Source organism: Ornithorhynchus anatinus, chromosome 3 (assembly GCF_004115215.2).
Source record: "Ornithorhynchus anatinus isolate Pmale09 chromosome 3, mOrnAna1.pri.v4, whole genome shotgun sequence".
NCBI lineage: Eukaryota > Metazoa > Chordata > Mammalia > Monotremata > Ornithorhynchidae > Ornithorhynchus > Ornithorhynchus anatinus.
The window spans coordinates 5,711,388-5,733,216 of NC_041730.1; the positions used below are offsets into that span (position 1 = coordinate 5,711,388).

Genomic DNA, 21,829 nt, shown 5'->3' on the forward strand with positions numbered 1-21,829 from the left:
ATTCCATACTCCTGGAGCAAAGGTTTTACACCAGCTGCCTCAAGTTCTTCTCCTTCAATTCTCTCCCTGACTCCCTTCCATCTGACGTCTGTCCCCTTCGCTCCACAGAAACCGCCCTCTCAAAGGTCACCAATGATCTTGTCAAATCCAACTGCCTCTATTCCGCGTCCTATTCCTCCTCAACCACTCAGCTGCCTTCGACACTGTCTACCACCCCCTTCTCCTAGAAACATTATCCAACCTCGACTTCACTTACACTGTCCTCATGTGGTTCTTCTCCTATCTCTATGACCATTGCTTCTCAGCCTCTTTCATGGGCTCCTCCTCTGCCTCTAAAAACGTTTCTACAGGTAGGTACATTCAGGCCATGTTTCCCCAGTCCTTCAGAACCTCCAGAGGTTGCCCATCCACCCCTGCAACTGACAGAAAGCTCCTCCCCATCGGCTTTATAGTCCTCCATCACCTTGCCCCCTTCTACATCACCTCGCTTCTCTTCCTCAACAACCCTGTCCCTCCTCACTTTCTCCCCCCAGCTGCCCCCTCCCCCGTCCCTTCTTCAACTCTCCCATCTTTCCCAGCAGTATCTCAAGAGGAGATCTGCCTCCTTCTCTTGGAATCCACCCTCTCCACCTGTGCATCTGACCCCATCCTTTCGTGCCTTATCAAAACATTTGCCCCCTCCCTTCTTCTATTCCAAACTGCCATCTTCAACTGTTCACTCTCCAGTGGCTTCTTCCCCCCGGCTTTCAAACCGGCCCATTTCTCCCCTATCCTAAAAAATCCTCCCTTGACCCCACAGCCTGTCACTCCCCTCCTTAAAATCCCCCAGTGGTTGCTTATCAACCTCCACACGAAACAAAAACTTCTTACTCTGGGCTTCAAGGCTTTCCATCACCTTGCCCCCTCCTATCTCTCCTCCCTTCTCTCTTTCTCCTGTCCACCCCGAACGCTCCACTCCTCTGCCGCTCACCTCCTCACCGTCCCCCATTCATGACTATCCCGCCGTCGACCCCTGGCCCACGTCCTCCCACTGTCCTGGAATGCCCTCCCTCCTCACCTCCGCCAAACTAACTCTTTTCCCCTCTTCAAAGCCCTACTGAGAGCTCACTTTCTCCGAGAGGCCTTCCCAGACTGAGCTTCCCCTTTTCCCTCTGCTCCCTCTCTGCCCCCCTTCACCTCCCCTCAGCTAAGCTCCCTTCCCCCCCTTTCCCTCTGCTCCTCCCCCCTCCCTTCCCCTCCCCTCAGCTCTGTGCTCATTTGTATATATTTATTTATTAAATAAATATTAACAATATTTATTTTGTTAATGAGGTGTCCATCCCCTTGATTCTATTTATCATGATTAAGTCGTCTTGTTTTTGTCCTTCTGTCTCCCCCGATTAGACTGTAAGCCCATCAATAAGCAGGGATTGTCTCTGTTGCCGAATTGTCCATTCCAAGCGCTTAATACAGTGCTCTGCACATAGTAAGCGCTCAATCACTACTATTGAATAAGTGTTTGTGGGGTTGGGAGTAGGGATGAATAAAGGGAGCAAGTCAGGGAAAGGCAAAAGGCAAAGGGAGAGAGGGAAAAGAGGGCCTAGTCAGAGGAGGCCTCTTGGAGGAGATGTGCCTTCATTCAGGCTTTGAAGGTGGGGAGAGTCATTGTTTGTCAGGTACGAGGAGGGAGGGTGTTCCAGGTCACAGACAGAACGTGAGAGAGAAGTTGGTGGTGAGATGGATAAGATCGAGATACGGTGATATATGAAGTCTGTGGTCTGGTTGTAGTAGGAGAGTAGCAAGGTGAGGTAGAAGGGGGCAAGGTGGTGGAGGATTATAAAGCTGATGGTGAAGAGCTTTTTGATGGATGCAGGGGTGGATGCGCAACCACCGGAGGTTCTGGAGGACTGGGGAAACATGGCCTGAATGTACCTGTAGAAATGTTTTGTAGAGGCAGAGGAGGAGTCCATGAAAGAGGCTGAGAACGAGCGGCCACAGAGATAGGAGGAGAACCAGGTGAGGACAGTGTGAGGGCAGTGTAAGTGAACTCAAGGTTGGGTAATGTTTCTTGGAGAAGGGAGTGGTAGACAGTGTCAAAGGCAGCTGAGCGGTTGAGGAGGAATAAGATGTGGAGTAGAGGCTGTTGGATTTGACAAGAAGATCATAGGTGACCTTTGAGAGGGTGGTTTCTGTGGAGCGAAGAGGACAGAAGCCAGATTGAAGGGGGTCGAGGAGAGAACTGGAGAAGAACTTGAGGCAGCGGGTGTAAATCCTTTGCTCAGAGTTTGGTATGATAATAATAATAACAATGATGATAATAGTATTTCTTAAGTGCTTACTATGTGCCGGGCACTGTACTAAGCACTGGGGTGGATCCAAGCAAATCGGGTGGGACACCGTTCCTGTGCCGCATGGGGCTCGCGGTCTCAATCCCCATTTTACAGATGAGGGAACTGAGGCCCAGAGAAGTGAAATGATTTGCTCAAGGTCACCCAGCAACCAAGCGACTGAGCTGGCTTCTGACTCCAGGGCCCTTGCTCTAACCACTCCACCATGCCACTTCTCAGCCGGGTAGGAGAGAGATGGGGCGATAAGCGGAGGGAGCTGTGGCATGTTGGAAAGCAGAAGGTAAGAAACCAATGGAGAGCGAACAGATGAAAATGGCATTTAGGGAGGAAAAAAAGGGGGGGGCAAATGTTTTGATAAGGTGCGAAGGGATGGGGTTGGAAGCAGAGGTGGAGGGGGTGGAAGGCATCTGAGCAGTCGAGGCAGAATAGGGCGGTGTAGAGTCCACTGGATTTGGCAGGGAGATCACTGGTGACCTTTGAGAGGGCAGTTTCTGTGGAGTGAAGGTTATGGAAGCCAGATTGGAGGGGGTCAAGGAGAGAATAGGAAGAGAGGAACTTGGGACAGCGGGTGTAGAACTGTTGCTCAAGGAGTTTGGAGAGGAAACTATTATAATAATACAATGATAATGATGATGATGGCACTTAACTTCTCTGTGCCTCAGTTACCTCATCTGTAAAAAATGGGGATTAAAAAATGTGAGCCCCTCATGAGGCAATCTGATTACCCAATATCTACCCCTGTGCTTAAAACAGTGCTCAGCACATAGTAAGCACTTAACAAATACCATCATTATCATTATTATTTAAGTACTTACTATGTGCCAGGCACTGTACTAAGTGCTGAGGTGGATCCAAGCAAATGGGATTGTATGCAGTGTCTGTCCCACGTGGGGCTCACAGTCTCAATCCCCTTTTACGGATGAGGGAACTGTGGTCCAGAGAAGTGCAGTGACTTGCCCAAGGTCACCAAGCAGACAAGTGGCAGAGCTGGGATTAGAACCCATGACCTTCTGACTCCCGGGCCCGGGCTCTGTCCACTATGCTGTGCAGCTGCTCAGCACAATAGGAGGGAGGTGGGGAGAGAACTGGAGGGGGCCGTGGGGTCAAGGGAGGATTTTTTAGGATAGGGGAGAAAAGGGCCTGTGTGAAAGCCGGGGGGAAGAAGCCATTGGAGAGCGAACAGTTGAAGATGGCAGTTTGGAATAGAGGAAGGGAGGGGGCAAATGGTTTGATAAGGCACAAAAGGATGGTGTCAGATGCACAGGTGGAGAGGGTGGATTCCAAGAGAAGGAGGCAGATCTCCTCTTGAGATACTGCTGGGAAAGATGGGAGAGGTGAAGAAGGGACGGGGGAGGGGGCGGCTGGGGGGAGAAAGTGAGGAGGGACAGGGAGATTTTAGGGAGATCATGCCTGATACCATCGATTTTCTCCACATGGTAGGTGGCCAGATCATGAGGGGAAGGGATGGGGGATGAGGGGGAGGACAGAGGGTTTGCGGAGGGAGTCAAACATCTGGAATGACTGGTGAGAGAAAGGCCATGGGTATCAATAGGATGGAGAAAAAATTCTGCCGGGTGGTGGAGAGGGCAGAGTTAAAGCACGTAAGGATAAAGTCAAAGTGGACGAGGTCAGCCTGATACCTAGATTTCCACCAGCCGCGCTCTGTGGCTCCTGCACATGAGCGAAGGAAGGGGGTGTGAGGTGATCTAGGCCTGTGGCTTAGAGATAGGCCGTAGAGATAGGAGCTAGTGAGTTGAGTTCAGTCGAGGAGGGGGTGGTGTTGAGAGTATAATGTTGTTATATTGTGTTCTCCCAAGCGCTTAATACAATGCTTTGCACACGGTAAGTCCACAATAAATAAAACGGAATGAAAAAATGATTTGCCTGGATCCACCCAAAGGCTTAATACAAGGCCTGGTACATAGTAAGCACTTGGCTTAGTGGAAAGAGCCCAGGTATGGGAGTCAGAGGTCGTGGGTTCTAATTCCCGCTCTGCCACTTGTCAGCTGTGTGACCTTGGGCAAGTCACTTCACTTCTCTGTGCCTCAGTTCCCTCATCTGTAAAATGGCGATAAAGACCATGAGCCCCACATGGGACAACCTGATTACCTTGTATCAACTCCAGCGCTTAGAACAGTGCTAGGCATGGAGTAAGCGCCTAACAAACACCAACGTCATCATCATCATTATTATTATTAATAACAAATATTACATTCATCATTATTATTGATATCATTCCTCTCCAAACTCCTTGAGCAACAGTTCTACACCTGCTGTCTCAAGTTTCTCTCTTCCAATTCTCTCCTTGACCCCCTCCACTCTGGCTTCCGTCCCCTTCACTCCACAGAAACTGCCCTCTCAAAGGTCACCGGTGATGTCCTTCTTGCCAATTCCAATGGCCTCTACTCCATCCTTTTCGGCCTCGACCGCTCAGCTGCCTTCGGCACTGTGGACCACCGACCTCTCCCGGAACCATTATCCAACCTCGGCTTCAATGACACTGTCCTCTCCTGGTTCTCCTCCTATCTCTCTGGCCAGTCATTCTCAGTCTCTTTCACGGGCTCCTTCTCTGCCTCTACAAAACGTTTCTACAAATACTTTCAGGCCACGTTTCCCCACTCCTCCAGAACCTCCAGTGGTTGCCCATCCACCTCCACATCCAACAGAAAGCTCCTCACCGTTGGCTTTAAACCCCTCCATCACCTTGCCCCCTCCTACCTCACCTCGCTACTGTCTTACTACAACCTAGACCACACACCTTGCGACTCGACTACAACCCAGACCGCACATTTCACACCTCACTGTACCTCGATCTCGTCTATCTCGTCGCCGACCTCTCGATCACATCCCGCCCCCGGCCTGGATCGCTCTCCCTCCTCCTATCTGACAGACGGTGACTCTCCCCACCTTCAAAGTCTTATTGAGGACACATCTCCTCCAAGATGCCTTCCCTGACTAGGCCCACTTTTCCTTCTCTTCCATTCCCTTTTGCACTGTCCTGACTCGCTCCCTTGATTCATCCCCACTCCCAGCCCCACGGCACTTATGTCCATACACATTATTTATTCATTCATATTAATGTCTGTTTCCCCCTCTAGACTGCAAGCTCTTCGTGGGCAGGGAAGGTGTCGGTTCTGTCGTTCTACCGTTCTCGTCCAAGTGCTTAGTACAGTGCTCTATTCATACAGTAGTATTTATGTATGCTGCTTCTCTGCTTGAGCGCTTACTATGTGCAGAGCACTGTACTAAGTGATTGGAATGTACAATTGTACAGATAGAGACAATCCCTGCCCAATGATGGGCTTACAGTCTAATCGGGGGAAACAGACGGACAAAAAACAAGACAACATAATCACGATAAATAGAACCAAGGGGATGTACACCTCATTAACAAAATAAATAGAGTAATAAAAGTATACACAAATGAGCACAGTGCTGGGGGCGGGGAGGGAGAGGAGCAGAGGGAAAGGGGGTTAGCTGAGGGGAGCTGAAGGGGGAAGGGGGAGGAACAGAGGGCAGAGGGGGAGCAGAGAGGGAGCAGAGGGAAAAGGGGAAGCTCGGTTTGGGAAGGCCTCTCAGAGGAGGTGAGCTCTCAGTAGGGCTTTGAAGACGGGAAGAGAGTTAGTTTGCCAGAGGTGAGGAGGAAGGGCGTTCCGGGACAGCGGGAGGACATGGACCAGAGGTCGACAGCGGGATAGGCGCGAACGGGGGACGGTGAGGAGGCGAACGGCAGAGGAGCGAAGTATACTGGATGGGCAGTAGAAAGAAAGAAGGGAGCTGAGGTAGGAGGCGGCAAGGTGATGGAGAACCTTGAAGCCAAACTCTACGCACAGTAAGTGTTCAATAAATTCGATGGACTGACTGACTAAAATGGGGATTAAGACTGTGAGCCCCTTGTGGGACATGGACTTTATCCAACCTGATTATCTTGGATCTACCCCATTGCTTAGTATAATAGCTGGCATGGAGTAAGCACTTACCAATAAAAAAAGAAGCAAACAAACAAATACCTGTTCTCCAACCGACTTTCCACTAGGTCACACTCTTTCTCTTGCTGCTGCTGCTGCTCTCAAATGCTGTACTAAACGTTTGGGAGTTTGCCCCCTGCCTTCGTCGCTCCCTAACAGTCATCTTCAACTGTTCGCTCTCTCATGGCTTCTTCCCCACGGTTTTCAAACATGCCCATGACTCCTTTATCCTAAGAAAACCCTTCCTGGATCCTGGAGGACAGGGGGTTTGTGGTGGGAGTTAACGTTAATGTACTGAGTGCCACAGCGTGCCCAGCCATGCACTGGACACTTCCCGGCCATGTTTCCCCACTCCCCCAGAACCCCCAGTGGTTGCCCATCCACCAAATCACCGTAGAGACAAGATTCCTGCCCGCAAGGACCTTACAGTCTCCAGAGGCTGCTGCTGGGAATTCTGGGTGGTTGCCAACCCTGTTCCCCAACCCCATCCAGCCCCCTTACCTTCACCTCCCCGCTGGGAAAGTCTCTGCCCACCGCCCTCCCCAACACACACAACATTTCCTCTTGCTTCGGTGGGGAGGAGCCCTGCACCTCCCCTCCCCCTTCCCCAACCCTGTCCTGTATATATGGCCATTTCCTGCCCCTGGCAGCTCATTCTGCCCGCTCCCGCCCTCCCTCATGGACCTGCTGGCCCTGCTGCTCCCCTGCCTCCTGGCCCCGCTGGGAGGGGTCGCCGCCATGGCCTCCCCGGGACCCGGCGGCCAGGTAAGCCTGGGGACGACATCACCTCCCCCTCAACTCTGCCCCAATCCTGCCTCAACCCCACCTCAGACTGCTTCGCCCGCCTGACCCTTGGGGACCGAGATTCAAACCCTAATGGGGATCCTGGGCCCAAGAGCCCCCTCCCCTCCAATATGGCCTGTGCCCCCCCACTGACCTGACTCCCCCTTGGGTGTCAGGCGACCCAGCCCCCAGCCCCTGCTTCCCTCCCGGGCTTCAAAGGAGCATAGCCTCCACTCCCCGTTTTCCTCATGGGGTCCTGCGTGGTCAGGGGGTGCGGAGAACCGGTCCGATCCTGATTCTCCCCTAAGCCCCTCCAGCAGCGTGGCAGAGTGGATAGAACATGGGCTAAAGAGTCAGAAGGTCATGGGTTCTAATCCCAGCTCTGTCACTTGTCTGCTGGGTCTGACCATGGGCAAATCACTTCACTTCTCTGTGTTTCCTCGCCTGTTAAATGGGGATTGAGACAGTGAGCCCTACGTGGGACAGGGACTGTTCCCAACCCTATTTGCTTATATCCACCCCAGCGTTCAGTACAGTGCCCGGCACTTAGTAAGCGCTTCACAGACGCCAGCGTTATCATTATTCTTCACCTTGTGGCTCGCACGCCTTACTTACGCTTTGGGATATGGACCCCGAAGTCTGGTCCCAGCTGCCCTCCCTCCCCACCACGCCGTTCCTTCTTCCATCTCTCCTGCAGGACCTCCAGCCCAATCCTCCCCCCGCCACACGTCTGGAGCCGATGGAGAAATTCAAGGAATTCCAGATTCGCTACAATAAGAGCTACGAGGACCGAGCAGGTACCGGTGGGCCGCGGGGCCGCGGTCGATCGTTCTATTGAGCGCTTACTGTGTGCCGGGCACTGTGCTACGAGCTTGGGAGAGGACAAAACAACAATAGAACAGACAGCTCCTGCCCACGACGAGTTTACAGTCTAGAGGAGAAACAGATCCTTTATTTCTTCAGGCCTCAGTGCGGGGCTCTGCACACAGTCAGCAGCAGGGTCTAGTGGAAAGAGCTCGGCCTGGGAGTCAGAGGACCTGGGTTCTAATCCTGCCTCGGCCACTTGTCTGCTGTGTGACCTTGGGCGGTGTCCCTTAGCTTCTCAGCTGCCTCATCTGTAAAATGGGGATTGAATACCTGTTCTCCCTCCTACTTATACCTTGAGCTTCATCATAATAATAATGGTATTTGAGTGCTTACGTTGTGCCAAGCACTGTACTAAGCGCTGGGGTGGGGTGGATACAAGCAAATAGGGTTGGACACAGTGCCTGTCCCACACAGGGCTCACAGTCTCAATCCCCATTTTACAGATGGAATAATAATAATAATAATAATGTTGGTATTTGTTAAGTGTTTACTATATGCAGAGCACTGATGCAGAGTAATCAGGTTGCCCCACGTGAGGCTCACAGTTAACCCCCATTTTACAGATGAGGTAACTGAGGCCCAGAGAAGTTAAGTGACTTGCCCACAGTCACACAGCTGTTAAGTGGCAGAGCAGGGATTCGAACTTCTGACTCCCAAGCCCAGGCTCTTTCCACTGAGCCATGCTAGAAGTGAAGTGACTTGCCCACGGCCACACACCTTACAAGGGACGGAGCCTCATGGGGCACAGGGACTAGGTCCTACCTGTTTTACCTGTATCTACCCCAGTGCTTAGAACAGTGCTTGACCTATAGAGAGCTGTTAACAAATACCATAAAAAAGCGATCAATGAACCCCATTGATTGATCTATTGAGGCTGCTCCTCCCTCCTCCCAGCTCTGAGAACACTCTGGACCCCGCCCCACCCCCATAACTCTGGCTGGATGCCTCCAATCGTGTGAACAGGGTGACTAAAATTGTGTGTCAGAACCCCAAGAGGTTGGGCAGGAGGTGTGAAAGCCAAACCGGAAACGTCTATTCTTTTCTCACTCATTCATTCAATCGTTCACTTGTATTTATTGAATGCTTACTGTAGGCATAGCACTGTGCTTAGGAAAGTACAATAATAGACAGTGACATTCCCTGCCCACAATGAACGGTCAGACTGCTACACTCTCCTCCCCCGACCCCCTAACGCATCTTTTCCCATTACCCCTTTCCTTTCTATCTCCTCCATTCCCAAGACTGCGGTGGGCTGGCCTGGTCCAGCCCCCCAGTCGTGCCCCTCCCCCATCCCCAAACTGCTGCGACCCCTCGCTGAGGGCCCGGGATCTGGGATGGAAGAAGAAGGATCCAGCCGGGGGGAAACAGGCCGGCTGCCGGCAAATCTCACCCACTGCCGGCTGTGGAGAGGGCAGAGAGGGTGGCTCTTAGGTTGGTGGGGAGGTCAGGTGGGATGGAGAGGCTGTGGGTGGGGGGGTTACTTGTTTCCGAGTTGGAGACCCAGGCTGAGAGTCGGTCCCCAAATCCCGCCAGGCCTATCTTCCGCAACGTCTCCAGAATCTCCTCCTTCCTCTCCATCCAAACGGGCACCAGGCCGATCCAAACGTTTGTCCCTATCCCGCCTCGACTCCTTTATCGGCCTCCTCGCTGGCCTCCCCGCCTCCTGTCTCTCCCCGCTCTTCCAACTTCCCTCTGTCGCCCGGATCGTTTTCTAAAACACCGTGCCGCACACGTCACCGCTTCTCAGAAACCTCCAGCGGTTGCCCGTCCTTCTCCGCATCAAGCAGAAACTTGCCACCGTCGGCTTTGAGGCGCTGACGGCTCGCCCCTCCAAACTTTCCTCACTCCTCTCGCACCGTGACCCACACGCTTCGCTTCTGACACCAACCTTCTCACAGTGCCTCGGTCTCCTCTCTCACCCCGACTCTTATGCTCACCCCCTCCTCCTGCTTGGAACTTCCTCTCACTTTACATCCTGCAGACCGCCACTCTCTCTACCTTCGAAGCCCTGCTTAAACCACGACTCCTCCAGGAAGCCTTCCCTGTCCACTTCCCCATCATATTTTCCCTTCTGCCTCATTTGCACTTGAGTCCTCACCCACCAAGCACTTCTTTACTCCCCCCAGCTCCACAGCCCTTATGTCCATACACTTACAATTCTTGCTTCCCTTACCTGTAATTGACTTTAGTATCTGTCTCCCTCTAAACTGTAAACTCTTTGGATTAAATGGTATCTGTTAAGCTCTTACTATACACTAAGCATTGTTCTGAACGCTGGAGTAGGTAGAGACAAGATCATCAGGTTGGGCACAGTCCCTGTCCCACCTAGGACTCCAGTCTAAGTTAAAGGAAAGAGGAGTGAATCCCCATTTTGCAGTGGAAGTAACTGAGGCCCAGAGAAGTGAAGTGACTTGCCCGAGGTCATACGGCAGATGAGCAGCAGAGCACAGATTAGAACGGCCAACCTCTGACTCCCATGATCTGGTTCTTTCTACTGAGCCACGCTGCTTCCTCAATGGCAGAGATCACGCCTACCAACTCCAACGTATTATATTCTCACGAGTGCTCAGTCCGTGTTCTGTGCACAGTGTGCTCTCAATAGATGCCCCGGGTGGGTGGATTTCCCAGAACCCTCTCCTGTCTGGGCCCCCCAACCCTCAGCCCAGACCCTGCAGGGGGAGGTTGCCACTCACAAAGGCTAATTCCCACAGAGCATGCGCGACGTTTTGAGATCTTCGTCCAGAACCTGGCCCGGGCCCGGAAGCTGCAGGAGGAGGACATGGGGACGGCGGAGTATGGGGTCACGCCCTTCAGTGACCTCTTGGGTATGTGTTTCCCCGGGGCCTCTCCTCCTCCCCCCTCCCTCCTGGCCCCCCAGCCCCTCTGGAGGAAGGGGAGACGGAGACCCGGGGTCGTAGAGGAATAGGTGGGGGGCTCTCCGGACCCGCGGCCCCCGTCGACCCTCCCGCCGGCCTTCCCGTGGCCCCGGGGAACGGCCTGACAGGACTCCTCTCCTGCCTCCCCAGAGGACGAGTTTCTCAGTCTTTACGCACCCAGATTCGGGATGCCCTCCGGTTGGGCAAATAAAGCTGCCAGGGTCCCCGAGGGGCCTCTCCTCAGGCAGACTTGTGATTGGAGGAAAATTGGGGCTGTTACACCGGTCAAAAATCAGGTACTGACCCCTGGGCCCCAGGCCCTCCCCTTAACCCTGCCCCGCCTGGACCCACTTTCACCCTCCCAGCCACCTCCCAATTTCATCCTCTCACATCCAGAAGCCTTTGACTGTTCCAACTTCCCCAACTTCCCCCTGTGGGGGAAGGAACCACAACTCCCCTGATGGCCTTATTTCTACAACAGAGGGCTGGGCACCTAATAAGCCCTTTATCAAGCCCTCCCGTAGATACATACACTGTGCCTCTACACTCTGTGGACCTTCAGCTTCATTTTAACGGTGGTCACAGGCCCAGATATCCCCCCGCCCACCCTAACTCCCAGCCTTACTGGGCTAAATTGACTGGGCCCAGGGGAGGGTGGGGAATGGGGATGGGGACAGGGACCATAAACCTCTTGTGGGCTGGGATCGCGTCTACCAATTCCATCGTATTGACCTCTCCCAAGTACTTAGTCCAGTGCTCTGCACCCACGGTCAGACCTCAGTAAATCCCACTGACGGATTGACGGGAGAGTGGAGGGAAGTTCTGGGGTCTTGGGCGGCGCCCCCAGTCCTGCCGTTCTCCCCAGAGATCCTGTGGCTCCTGTTGGGCCTTCGCCGCCGTCGGCAACGTGGAGTCCTCGTGGTACCTCAGGGCCGGCCACCGACTCGTCTCCCTCTCAGAGCAAGGTAGTCCCCGAGGGACGTGGCCGCTCGGTCTCAGGCCACAGCATGCGGGGAGGACAAGCCAGCCCATCTTGGGGAGAGCCCCCCGCCACGCCCCAAAGTCCCCTGGGCAGTGGAGTCCAGTGGCTAGATCCCGGGCCTGGGATTCAGAAGGCGTAGGGTCTCCTCCCAACTCCGCCACCTGTCTGCTATGAGAACCTGGACCAGTTGCTTCACTTCTCTGGGCCTCAGTTACCTCATCTGTAAAATGGGGATTAAGACCATGAGCCCCGGGTGGGACAGGGACTGTGTCCAACTCGATCTGCTTGTATCCACTGCCTGGCACCTAGTAAGCATTTAACAAATACCACAATTCTTCTTTTTCTTTACTTCTTCTTCAGAGGTGTTGGACTGTGGTCGCTGTAGGGACGGCTGTCAGGGTGGCTACGCCGAGGATGCCTTCATCACCATGATGTTCAACAGTGAGTAGCGGCAGCTCCCGTGACGGCCCCTCCTCCCTCGGCTTCCTCCGGCCCCGCCCGACTCCCACCCGCCCCGTCCTGAGCCCAGACCCTCCTTCCTCCTCCCCTCCCAGCTCCTGGGGGTGGGACGAGGGACCCCGGAGGAACCGGGGTGAGCCACATCTCCCGCCCCCAGGAGGCCTGGCCAGTGAGAAGGACTACCCCTACAAGGTCCGGGCCAGGCCCAACGGATGTCAGGCCAATAAGACAAGAGCCGCCTGGATCCACAGCTTCATCACACTGCCCAAAGATGAGATGTGTGAGTCTCCAGGGTGCTGAGGTCAGGGGTGGGAGGTGCCGGCCCTTCCGGGGTCCCCTCGAACGGGAATCCCACCAGATTCCTCCCGGCTCCTGTCTGCGTCTGGCTTCCGGCTGACTCCCCGGGGCAGGGGAGGGCTGGGGAAACTGGGAAAAAGGAGGCCCGGAGGGGCTATGCTCCCAAGGGAGAGGAGTCTTCCAAATCCCCGGGAGGCAGGGACTGTTCAGTCTGCTGAGCTGGCTTCTACCCCACCACTTAACACAATGCTTGGCCCATCCTGACCTGCGACCACATTAATCCAATCACTTATCCTATCCTACTTTGATTACCGCTTCCATCGGCCCCCTCGCTGACCCCCTGCCTCCCGTCTAACCCCCTGCCTCCCGTCTAAACCCCCTCCAGACCATCCTTCCCTCTGCCTCCCAGATCATCTCAGTTCATTCATTCATTCAATAGTATTTATTGAGCACTTGCTATGTGCAGAGCACTGTACTAAGCACTTGGAATGAACAAGTCGGCAACAGATAGAGACAGTCCCTGCCATTTGATGGGCTTACAGTCTAATCGGGGGAGACAGACGAGAACAATGGCGATAAATAGAGTCAAGGGGAAGAACATCTCGTAAAAACAATGGCAACTAAATAGAATCGAGGCGATGAACAATTCACTAACAAATAAATAGGGTAATGCTCAGTGAAAAGAGCACGGGTTTGGGAGGCAGAGGTCATGGGTTCGAATACCGGCTCTGCCCCTTGTCAGCTGTGTGACTGTGGGCAAGTCACTTAACTTCTCTATGCCTCAGTTCCCTCATCTGTAAAGTGGGGATTAAGACTGTGAGCCTCATGTGGGACAACCTGATTACCCTGCATCTGCCCCAGCACTTAGAACAGTGCTCTGCACATAGTAAGCGCTTAACAAATACCAACATTATTATTATCTTTCTACCAAAACGTTCAGGCCGTGTTTCCCCACTTGAGAAACTCTGAGCGTTGCCCATCCACCACCACATTCATCCCGTTGCATTTACTGAGCACTTACTGTGCGCAAATCACTGTACTAAGCACTTGGGAAAGTACGGCGGAACAGCAGACACAGTCCCTGCCCACAACAATCACAGTCCAGAGGTTCAAACAGAAACTTCTCCCCACTGGCTTTAAAGCACTCAATCACCTTGCCCCCTCCCTTCTCTCTTTCTACCACCCACCCCGCACGCTCCGCTCCTCCGCCGCCCACCTCCTCACCGTCTCTCGGTCTCGCCTATCCCGCCGTTGACCCCCGGGTCACGTCCTCCCGCGGTCCCGGAACGCCCTCCCTCCTCACCTCCGCCAAACTGATTCTCTTTCCCTCTTCAAAACCCTACTTAAAACTCACCTCCTCCAAGAGGCGTTCCCAGACTGAGCTCCTCTTCTCCCTCTACTCCCTCTGCCATCCCCCCTTTACCTCTCCACAGCTAAACCCTCTTTTCTCCCTTTTCCCTCTGCTCCTCCACCTCTCCCTTCCCATCCCCACAGCACCGTACTCGTCCGCTCAACTGTATATACTTTCATTACCCTATTTATTTTGTTAATGAATTGTTCATCGCCTCGATTCTATTTAGTTGCCATCGGTTTTTACGAGATGTTCTTCCCCTTGACGCTGTTTATTGCCATTGTTCTCATCTGTCCGTCTCCCCCGATTAGACTGTAAGCCCGTCAAACGGCAGGGACTGTCTCTTCTGTTGCCGACTTGTTCATCCCAAGCGCTTAGTACAGTGCTCTGCACATAGTAAGCGCTCAATAAATACTATTGAATGAATGAATGAATACTACGACCCAGCCCTCGCACTTCCCTCCTCTAACGCTACTCTTCTCACTGTACCTGGATCTATCCATTTCGCCCAAATCCTCTGGGCTGGAACGCCCTCCCTCCTCAGATGCGACAGACAACGGCTCTCCCCCACTTCATAGCCTTTTTGAAGGCCCATCTCCTCCAAGGGGCCTTCCCCGACTAAGCCCTCTTTTCCTTTTCTTCAGCTCCCTTCTGCCTTGACTTGCCGCCTTTATTTCCCCCCACCTCCCCAGGCCCACAGCACTTAGGTCCATATCTGTCAACTTCAGACTGCTACTAGTGTCTGTGTCCCCCTCTAGACTGTAAGCTCGTTGTGGGCGGGGAATGTGTCTGCTTCCGGTTCTAGTCTACTCTCCCAAGCGCTCGGTACAGTGCCCCGCACACAGTCGGCGCTCAGGAGATAGGACTGAATGCAGGCAGGCAGGCAGGCAGGAGGGAAGGGCGCCGGTGTGTTGGAGCGCCGGCTGCGGGGTCCCCGGGGGCGGGGGGCTGGCTGGCCGCACCGCGGGCCTCGGGCCAGTAGGGGTCGCCGCGGCGCCCCCGGCCTCCCCCGTTGGGAGCGCCGCGCCCCCCCCCCCCTGGTGGCCAGAGGAGGGCACAGCGGCCCGAGACGCAGGGCCGGGGTCCGCCCCGGGGGCTCCCCTTGGGGGCGGCGGGAGCGGGGAGGGGGAGCAGGAGCAGGACGAGGAGCAGGACGAGGAGGAGGAGGAGGAGGAGCAGGAGCAGGAGGAGGAAGAGCAGGAGCAGGAGGAGGGAGAGGAGGAGGAGGAGCAAGAGGAGGAGGAGGAGGAAGAGGAGAAGGAGGAGGAGCAGGAGGAGGAGCAGGAGGAGGAGGAGCAGGAGGTGGAGGAGGAGGAGGAACAGGAGGAGGAGGAGGAGCAGAAGGAGGAGGAGGAGAAGGAAGAGGAGGAAGAAGAAGAACAGGAGGAGGAGGAGAAACAGGAGGAGGAGGAGGAACAGGAGGAGGGGGAGGAGGAGGAGGAGGAAGAGGGGGAGGAGGAGGAGGAGGTGGAGGGGTAGGCGGAGGAGGAGAAACAGGAGGAGGAGGAGGAGGAGGAGGAGCAGGAGGAACAGGAGGAGGAGGAACAGGAGGAGGAGGAGGAGGAGGAGGAGAAGGAGGAAGTGGAACAGGAGGAGGAGGAGGAAGGGGAGGAGGAGGAGGAAGCCTGGCGCCCGAACCCCCGCCTCCCCCCCCACACCTGCAGACATGGCCCGCTACGTGGCTGGCAACGGACCCATCGTCGTAAGCATCAAAATGCCGCAGCTGCAGGTGAGGCTTGGGATGGGGCATTTTTGACATGGTACCTTAAGCGCTTAGTATGTGCCAGGCCCTCTTCTAAGCTTGGAGGTAGATACGAGCTTAGTACAGTGCCCTACACGCGATAAGTGCTCAATAAATACGATTAAATGAATCTGGGTAGGCCCAGTCCATATCCCATGGTGGTTCGCAGTCTTCGCCCCATTTTCCTGATGAAGGAACTGAGGCGTAGAGAAGTGAAGTGATTTCCCTGAGGTCACACAGCCAACAACGAGGCAGAGCAGGGATTAGAACCCAGGCCCTCTGATTCCCAACCTTGGGCTCTTTCCACTAGGCCACGCCGGTTCTCGATCGGCCCGACTTTGGGGTTTTGGGGGTTAACGGTCGGGGGGGAGCGGGGAGGAGGTGCCCTTGTCTTTTGTGCAAACACAGTGTTTGGCCCCACTCGGCCCTTCCCTCTGAAATTTTTCTCCAGCTCTACGTCGGGGGAGTTATGCATCCGTCCCACCATAACTGCGACCCCAAGGCATCACACAGTATCCTGCTGGTGGGCTTTGGTTTCAGTGAGTTGGGGAAGACTCGGGGGGCCGGGGGGAAACGGGGGCCCCGAGGCCGGGGTCAGCACCGCAGCCCCCGACCTCCCTCTTACTCCGTCTCTAGGTAATAATTCCTCTCACTGGATCCTGAAGAATTCTTGGGGCCCGGGATGGGGAGAGAAGGTGAGCTGGGCGTGGGGGAGGGGAAATGAGGGACGGGGGGTGGGGGGATTGGGGAGAGGTCTCTCCTTGGACCACCCGCACCTCCTTTCCCTTCAGGGCTATTTCCGGCTGCATCTTGGGAGCAACGCCTGTGGGATCGCCAATCGTCCCGTCACTGCCCTGGTCAGAGGTTCCAAACGCCAAGTCTCCTGCCCACCGTGAGACCCTCAGCTCTGTCCACCCGATGGCCTGCATTGCCCTATGCCTCCCTGTGGCTCCAGCAGGGGTCACCTCCACTCCTGACCCCCCCCAAACAATCCCGAGTCCCAGCCCATCCTTGGAATGACCTGGGAGAGAGCTTCTAGGCGGAGACGGCCGGTCTGGGCCAATGCCCTGATCTCTTCCGCTTCCCCAGCTGCCTGCTTAGGGATGCGTCCCCCTGCCCATTCCCCCCACATCCCCCCTTAGTCTCCCTCCGGCTCCCCGACCACCAGCTTAGTTAGGGCTGAGTCCCCCTGTCACCATCCCTCCACACACACACCCTCTCTCTCACTCCTCTGCCCCCAGATGAGGCCTGGGCGTCTCCTTAATCCCCTGAGCAGCAGGACCCTGCCTCCGTAGTCTCTGCAGCCATTTTATGTCACCATTTTGCCAGAGTAAAGATCAAGTCTGGGGGGCGGAGGGCAGCGGCCAGTCCTCCCTCCCCAGGGAAGGGGGTCAGTCGTGATACAGGCACAGGAGGCAGCTCCGGAGTGTCCCCGTGTAGCGGTCCCAGAGCGCCCTGTCCCTGCTGCGGGAGGAGAAGCAAGGGGGAGCACCACTAAGAGGCCGTTCTCTCAACTGGAAGCTCCCGGAGGGGAGGGCTCATGCCTGCCTATCCTACTGTCTTTTGCAAAGCTAGCTTAGAAGGCGCTCAATAAAGATGATTGATGGATGGATTGATACATTGTTTGGAGGGGGGCATTAGAGGGGGCAGTAGGATGTTGGGGTGGGGGGTTCTTTGCCAGAGCAACAAAGACTCTGGCCAGAGAGTGGGGCAGGGGAGACACCCCCATTGGATTTGCCTCAATGCCAGCTGGAAGCAGCGAGGCTCGGTGGAAAGAGCATGGGCTTGGGAGTCAGAGGTCATGGGTTCGAATCCCAGCTCTGGCACTTATCAAATGTGTGACTGTGGGCAAGTCACTTCACTTCTCGGTGCCTCATTAAGCTCATCTGTAAAATGGGGATTAACTGTGAGCCTCACGTGGGACAACCTGATTACCCTGTATCTACCCCAGCGCTTAGAACAGTGCTCTGCACATAGTAAGTGCTTAACAAATACCTCCCATCTCTCAAGCCCGCAACCTCCGTGTCATCTTTGACTCGGCTCTCTCATTCACCCCACACATCCAATCTGTCACCAAGACCTGCTGGTCTCACTTTATAACATCGCCAAGAACCGCCCTTTCCTCTCCACCCAGACGGCTATCTTACTGTTACGGGCTCTCGTAATATCCCAGCTAGACTACTGTGTCAGCCTTCTCTCTGATCTCCCTTCCTCCTGTCTCGCCCCGCTCCAGTCTATTCTTCACTCCGCCGCCTGGCTCATCTTCCTGCAGAAACGCTCTGGGCCTGTCACTCCCCTTCTTAAAAACCTCCAGTGGTTGCCTATTGACCTCCGCACGAAACAAAAACTTCTCACTCTAGACTTCGAGGCTGTCCATCCCCTTGCCCCCTCCTATCTCTCCTCCCTTCTCTCTTCCTACTGCCTACCCTGCACGCTCCACTCCTCTGCCACCCACCTCCTCACCATCCCCCGTTCTCACCTATCCCGCCGCCGACCCCTGGCCCACGTCCTCCCTCTGTCCTGGAATGCCCTCCCTCCTCATCTCTGCCAAACTAATTCTCTTCCCCTCGTCAAAGCCCTATTTAGAGCTCACCTCTTCCGAGAGGCCTTCCCAGACTGAGCTTCCCCTTTTCCCTCTGCCCCCTCTGCTGTCCCTCTACCCACCCTTCACCTCCCCTCAGCTAAGCCTCCTTTTTCCCCCCTTTCCCTCTGCTCCTCCCCTTTTCCCTTCCTCTCCCCTCAGCACTGTGCTCGTCTACTCATTTATATATATTTTTTATTACCCTATTCATTTTGTTAATGAGATGTACATCACCTTGATTCTATTTATTGCTATTGTTTTAATGAGATGTCCATCCCCTTGATTCTAATTATTGCTATTGTTTTTGTCTGTCTGTCTCCCCCGATTAGACTGTAAGCCTGTCAATGGGCAGGGACTGTCTCTATCTGTTGCCGATTTATACATTCCAAGCGATTAGTCCAGTGCTCTGCACATAGTAATCGCTCAATAAATACTATTGAATGAATGAATGAATGAATGATTCTAGGGAGGGATTGGGTTCCCGACTAACAGGCGGGGGGAGGCAGTGGCCTCGAGGAGTTGAAGGGCACGGACCGGGCCCGAAGGATGCCGGGCGGGCAGAGAGGGTGAGGCGTCTCACCGGAAGCCATCCAGAGTACGGACGGTGGCCAAATATTAGATGAGGAAGAGGCGCACGTCAGCGAGCGGCCAGCGGTCCGAGCGGCAGGGCTCCACAAACTGGAAGGAGTGAAGGCGGGGGGAGGAGTGGTCAGCAAGGGGATGTGGAGGAGGAGAGGGGGACAGAGGGGCACAGTTTGACAGGTCTCTTTACCTTTCCCCCTCCACTCCTAGGCACCTCCCAAACTGGACTCCCTCTCTGCTGGGAACAGGTTGGGGCTAGAAAGTGGGGGGCTGGGGGAGGGCGGTTCACTTTCTCCAGCAGGTGACGAAAAGGTCGTGCACATTTTTGGTGTGGGTCACCTTGGAGGCGGTTTGCCAGGCGTCAAGACAGTTTCTGTGAGACCCAAATTCACCTTCCTCTTCTATTCTCCCTCCCACCTCTGCTCCCCCAACTTCCTCCTCAGTTCTCCCTCTCACCGCCTTCACCCTCCAGCTCTTCCTCCCATCCCCCTCCTCCACCTTCACCCTTCAGCTTTCCTTCCTGCCTTCACCTCCCGCTACCAGCTCTCCCCTCCCATCCCCAAACCCGCCCATCATTTGTCCCAGCCTTGGCCTAAGGCATCAGAAGCGCCCCCTCCTCACAGCAGATCTGCCCCCTAACCTACCGGCCCCATGGAGCCTCACTCCAGGCCCAGGTCCCAGGATGGGATTTAGAAACAGCGGGGCCTAGTGGGAAGAACCTGGACCTGGGAGTCAGAGGACCCATTGGGTGACCTTGGGTAAGCCCTAACCTCATTTCCATTCAACTCCTCCACACCTCTAGTGCCATCCCCTCACCCAGAACGACCCCCCCATACACACACCGCTCCCCCTTCCAGCCTCAGCCAACCCCCTCTCCACTGTGGGGAAGCTTCCCTTCATCCTTGACCTGTTCCTGACTCAGTCAATGCTCCTCCTCGCCATAACTGAAACCTGGCTTTCCCCAGATGACATGGTCTCCCCTGCTGCTCTCTCGAGAGGGGGCCTCTTCTTCACCCTCTCCCCCAGACTCAGTGGCTTCTTTCTCATGCCCCAGTGCCACTTTTGCACCATTCATTCAATAGTATTTATTGAGCTATACTGTGCAGAGCACTGTACTAAGTGCTTGGGAGAGTACAATACAACAATAAACAGGCATACTCTCTGCCCACAGTGAGCTTACAGTCTAGAGGGAAGGGGAGACAGACATGAATAAAGGTAAATAAATGACAGATTGGGGCATAAGTACTGTGGGGCTGGGAGGGAGGAAGAGCAAAGGGAGTAACTCAGGGCGACGCAGAAGGGTGTAGGAGAAGAGGAAAAGGGGACTTAGTCAGGGAAGACCTCTTGGAGGAGATGTGCTGTCAGTAAGGCTTTGAACCAAGGGAGAGAGTCATTGCTTGTCCTCCTCCCCCATCCCTTTCTTAAGAGTGCTTAAAAGGCAATGGTGAAGAGTCTTTGTTTGCTACTGAGGTGGATAGGCAACGAATGGAGATTTTTGAGAAAGGGTGGAGGTGACATGTCCTGAACGTTTTTGTGGAAAGATGATCTGGGCAGCAGAGTGAAGTATGGACTGGAGTGGAGAGAGCCAGGAAGTTGAGAGGTCAGCAATTAATCTAATGCAGTAATCTAGTCGGGATAGGCTCAGTGTATTAACATTACAGCAGCTTATATGGACAGGATGAAAGTATTAACGTGGCAGCAATTTCCATGGAGAGGAAAGGGTGGATTTTAACAATGTGGTGAAGGTGGGACCGACAGGATTTGGTGGCAGACTGAATATGTTAGTTGACTGAGAGAGAGGAGTCAAAGACGATGCCAAGGTTCTGGGCTTGTGAGATGGGAAGGATAGTGGTGCTGTCTACAGGGATGGGAAAGTCAGGGAGAGGACATGGTTGGTGGGGACTGGGGGGAATGAGGAGCTCTGTTTTGGACATGTTAAATTTGAGGTGACAAAAGGACATCCCAATAGAGATGTCTTGAAGGCAGGAGGAGATGTGAGCTGGGAGTTCCTCAATTCCACTGCCCTCCTGCTCCACCCCATCTCACCCACTCACCAACTTGGACATACACTCCATCTCCTCATCTCTAGCCATTGCACCATCTTTACCCTCACCGATTTGGAAATCCCTCTATCTGACCCCAACATCCTCACCCGCCTTCTCTCCCTCACACCCCCTCCCTGCAGATCTGTCCTGATCCCTCTTAGAGACCTCTCATTTTTTGACTCCATCTAATTTTCTCAAGTCATCGTGCCCCATTTAGCCTCCCATACCCAGCTACCTTTCCTTGATGACCAAACTGACACTCTCATTCATTCATTAAATCGTATTTATTGAGCACTTACTGTGTGCAGAGCACTCTACTAAGTACTTGGGAAAGTACAATACAACAATGAACAGTGACATTCCATGCCCACAACAAGCTGACAGACAGTTATGGTCTCTTCCCTTCAATCCACAACGCATCTTTTTCCATTCCCTTTTCTTTTTGTCTCCTCGATTCCCAAGACAGTGTTGGGCTGCCCTGGCTCGCCCCCTCTAGCTGTGCCCCTTCCCACTCCCTAAAATGCTGCAACCCCTCGCTGAGGCCCTGGGGTAGAGGAAGAAGAAGGATCCAGACAGGGGGAGGAGCTGGAGAGGAAAGAGTCCAGCTGCCGGCAACCTGCAGTCCCTGCCGGCTGTGAAGATGGCACAGCGGGTGATTGTTAGGTTCTAGGAGAGGTCAGGTAGGATGGAGAGGTTTTGGAGGAGTCCTCCGGAGCGGGGAGGGGGACTACTTGTTTCTGAGGTAGGGACCCAGGCTGAAAGAGGTCGGAAGCTTGACTCTTTCTTGACTACTCAGTCACCAAGTCCCTCAGGTCCTATCTTCCACATCTCCAGAATCTCCTCCTTCCTCAACATGCAAATCCGCTTCATACTGATTTTAACACCTGTCTCCCCCTCTAAACTGCAAACTCCTTTGATTAAATGGTATCTTTTAAGCGCTTAGTGTATGCTAAGCATTGTTCTAAATGCT

The 21,829-nt window shown here is 54.4% G+C and overlaps 1 protein-coding gene across 1 annotated transcript; it reads left to right on the top strand.

The window, feature by feature from the left end:
• Nucleotides 1–6,968: 6,968 nt before the first annotated feature.
• LOC103167557 (cathepsin W-like) lies at nucleotides 6,969–17,257 on the top strand. Its single transcript, XM_029059082.1, has 11 exons — nucleotides 6,969–7,060; nucleotides 7,776–7,875; nucleotides 10,657–10,770; nucleotides 10,972–11,117; nucleotides 11,687–11,786; nucleotides 12,164–12,244; nucleotides 12,420–12,542; nucleotides 15,575–15,639; nucleotides 16,103–16,190; nucleotides 16,288–16,346; nucleotides 16,443–17,257. Exons 1-11 carry the CDS (start codon nucleotides 6,974–6,976, stop codon nucleotides 16,545–16,547), a joined length of 1,068 nt encoding a protein of 355 aa, XP_028914915.1. The 5' UTR covers nucleotides 6,969–6,973; the 3' UTR covers nucleotides 16,548–17,257.
• The last annotated feature ends 4,572 nt before the right edge of the window (nucleotides 17,258–21,829 follow it).

Coding starts and splice junctions, on each gene's coding strand:
- LOC103167557 (XM_029059082.1), top strand. CDS start 6,974: ATGGACCTGCTGGCCCTGCTGCTCCCCTGCCTCCTGGCCCCGCTGGGA. Junction 7,876..10,656: donor GAGCTACGAGGACCGAGCAG/GTACCGGTGGGC, acceptor TAATTCCCACAG/AGCATGCGCGACGTTTTGAG. Junction 15,640..16,102: donor TCAAAATGCCGCAGCTGCAG/GTGAGGCTTGGG, acceptor ATTTTTCTCCAG/CTCTACGTCGGGGGAGTTAT.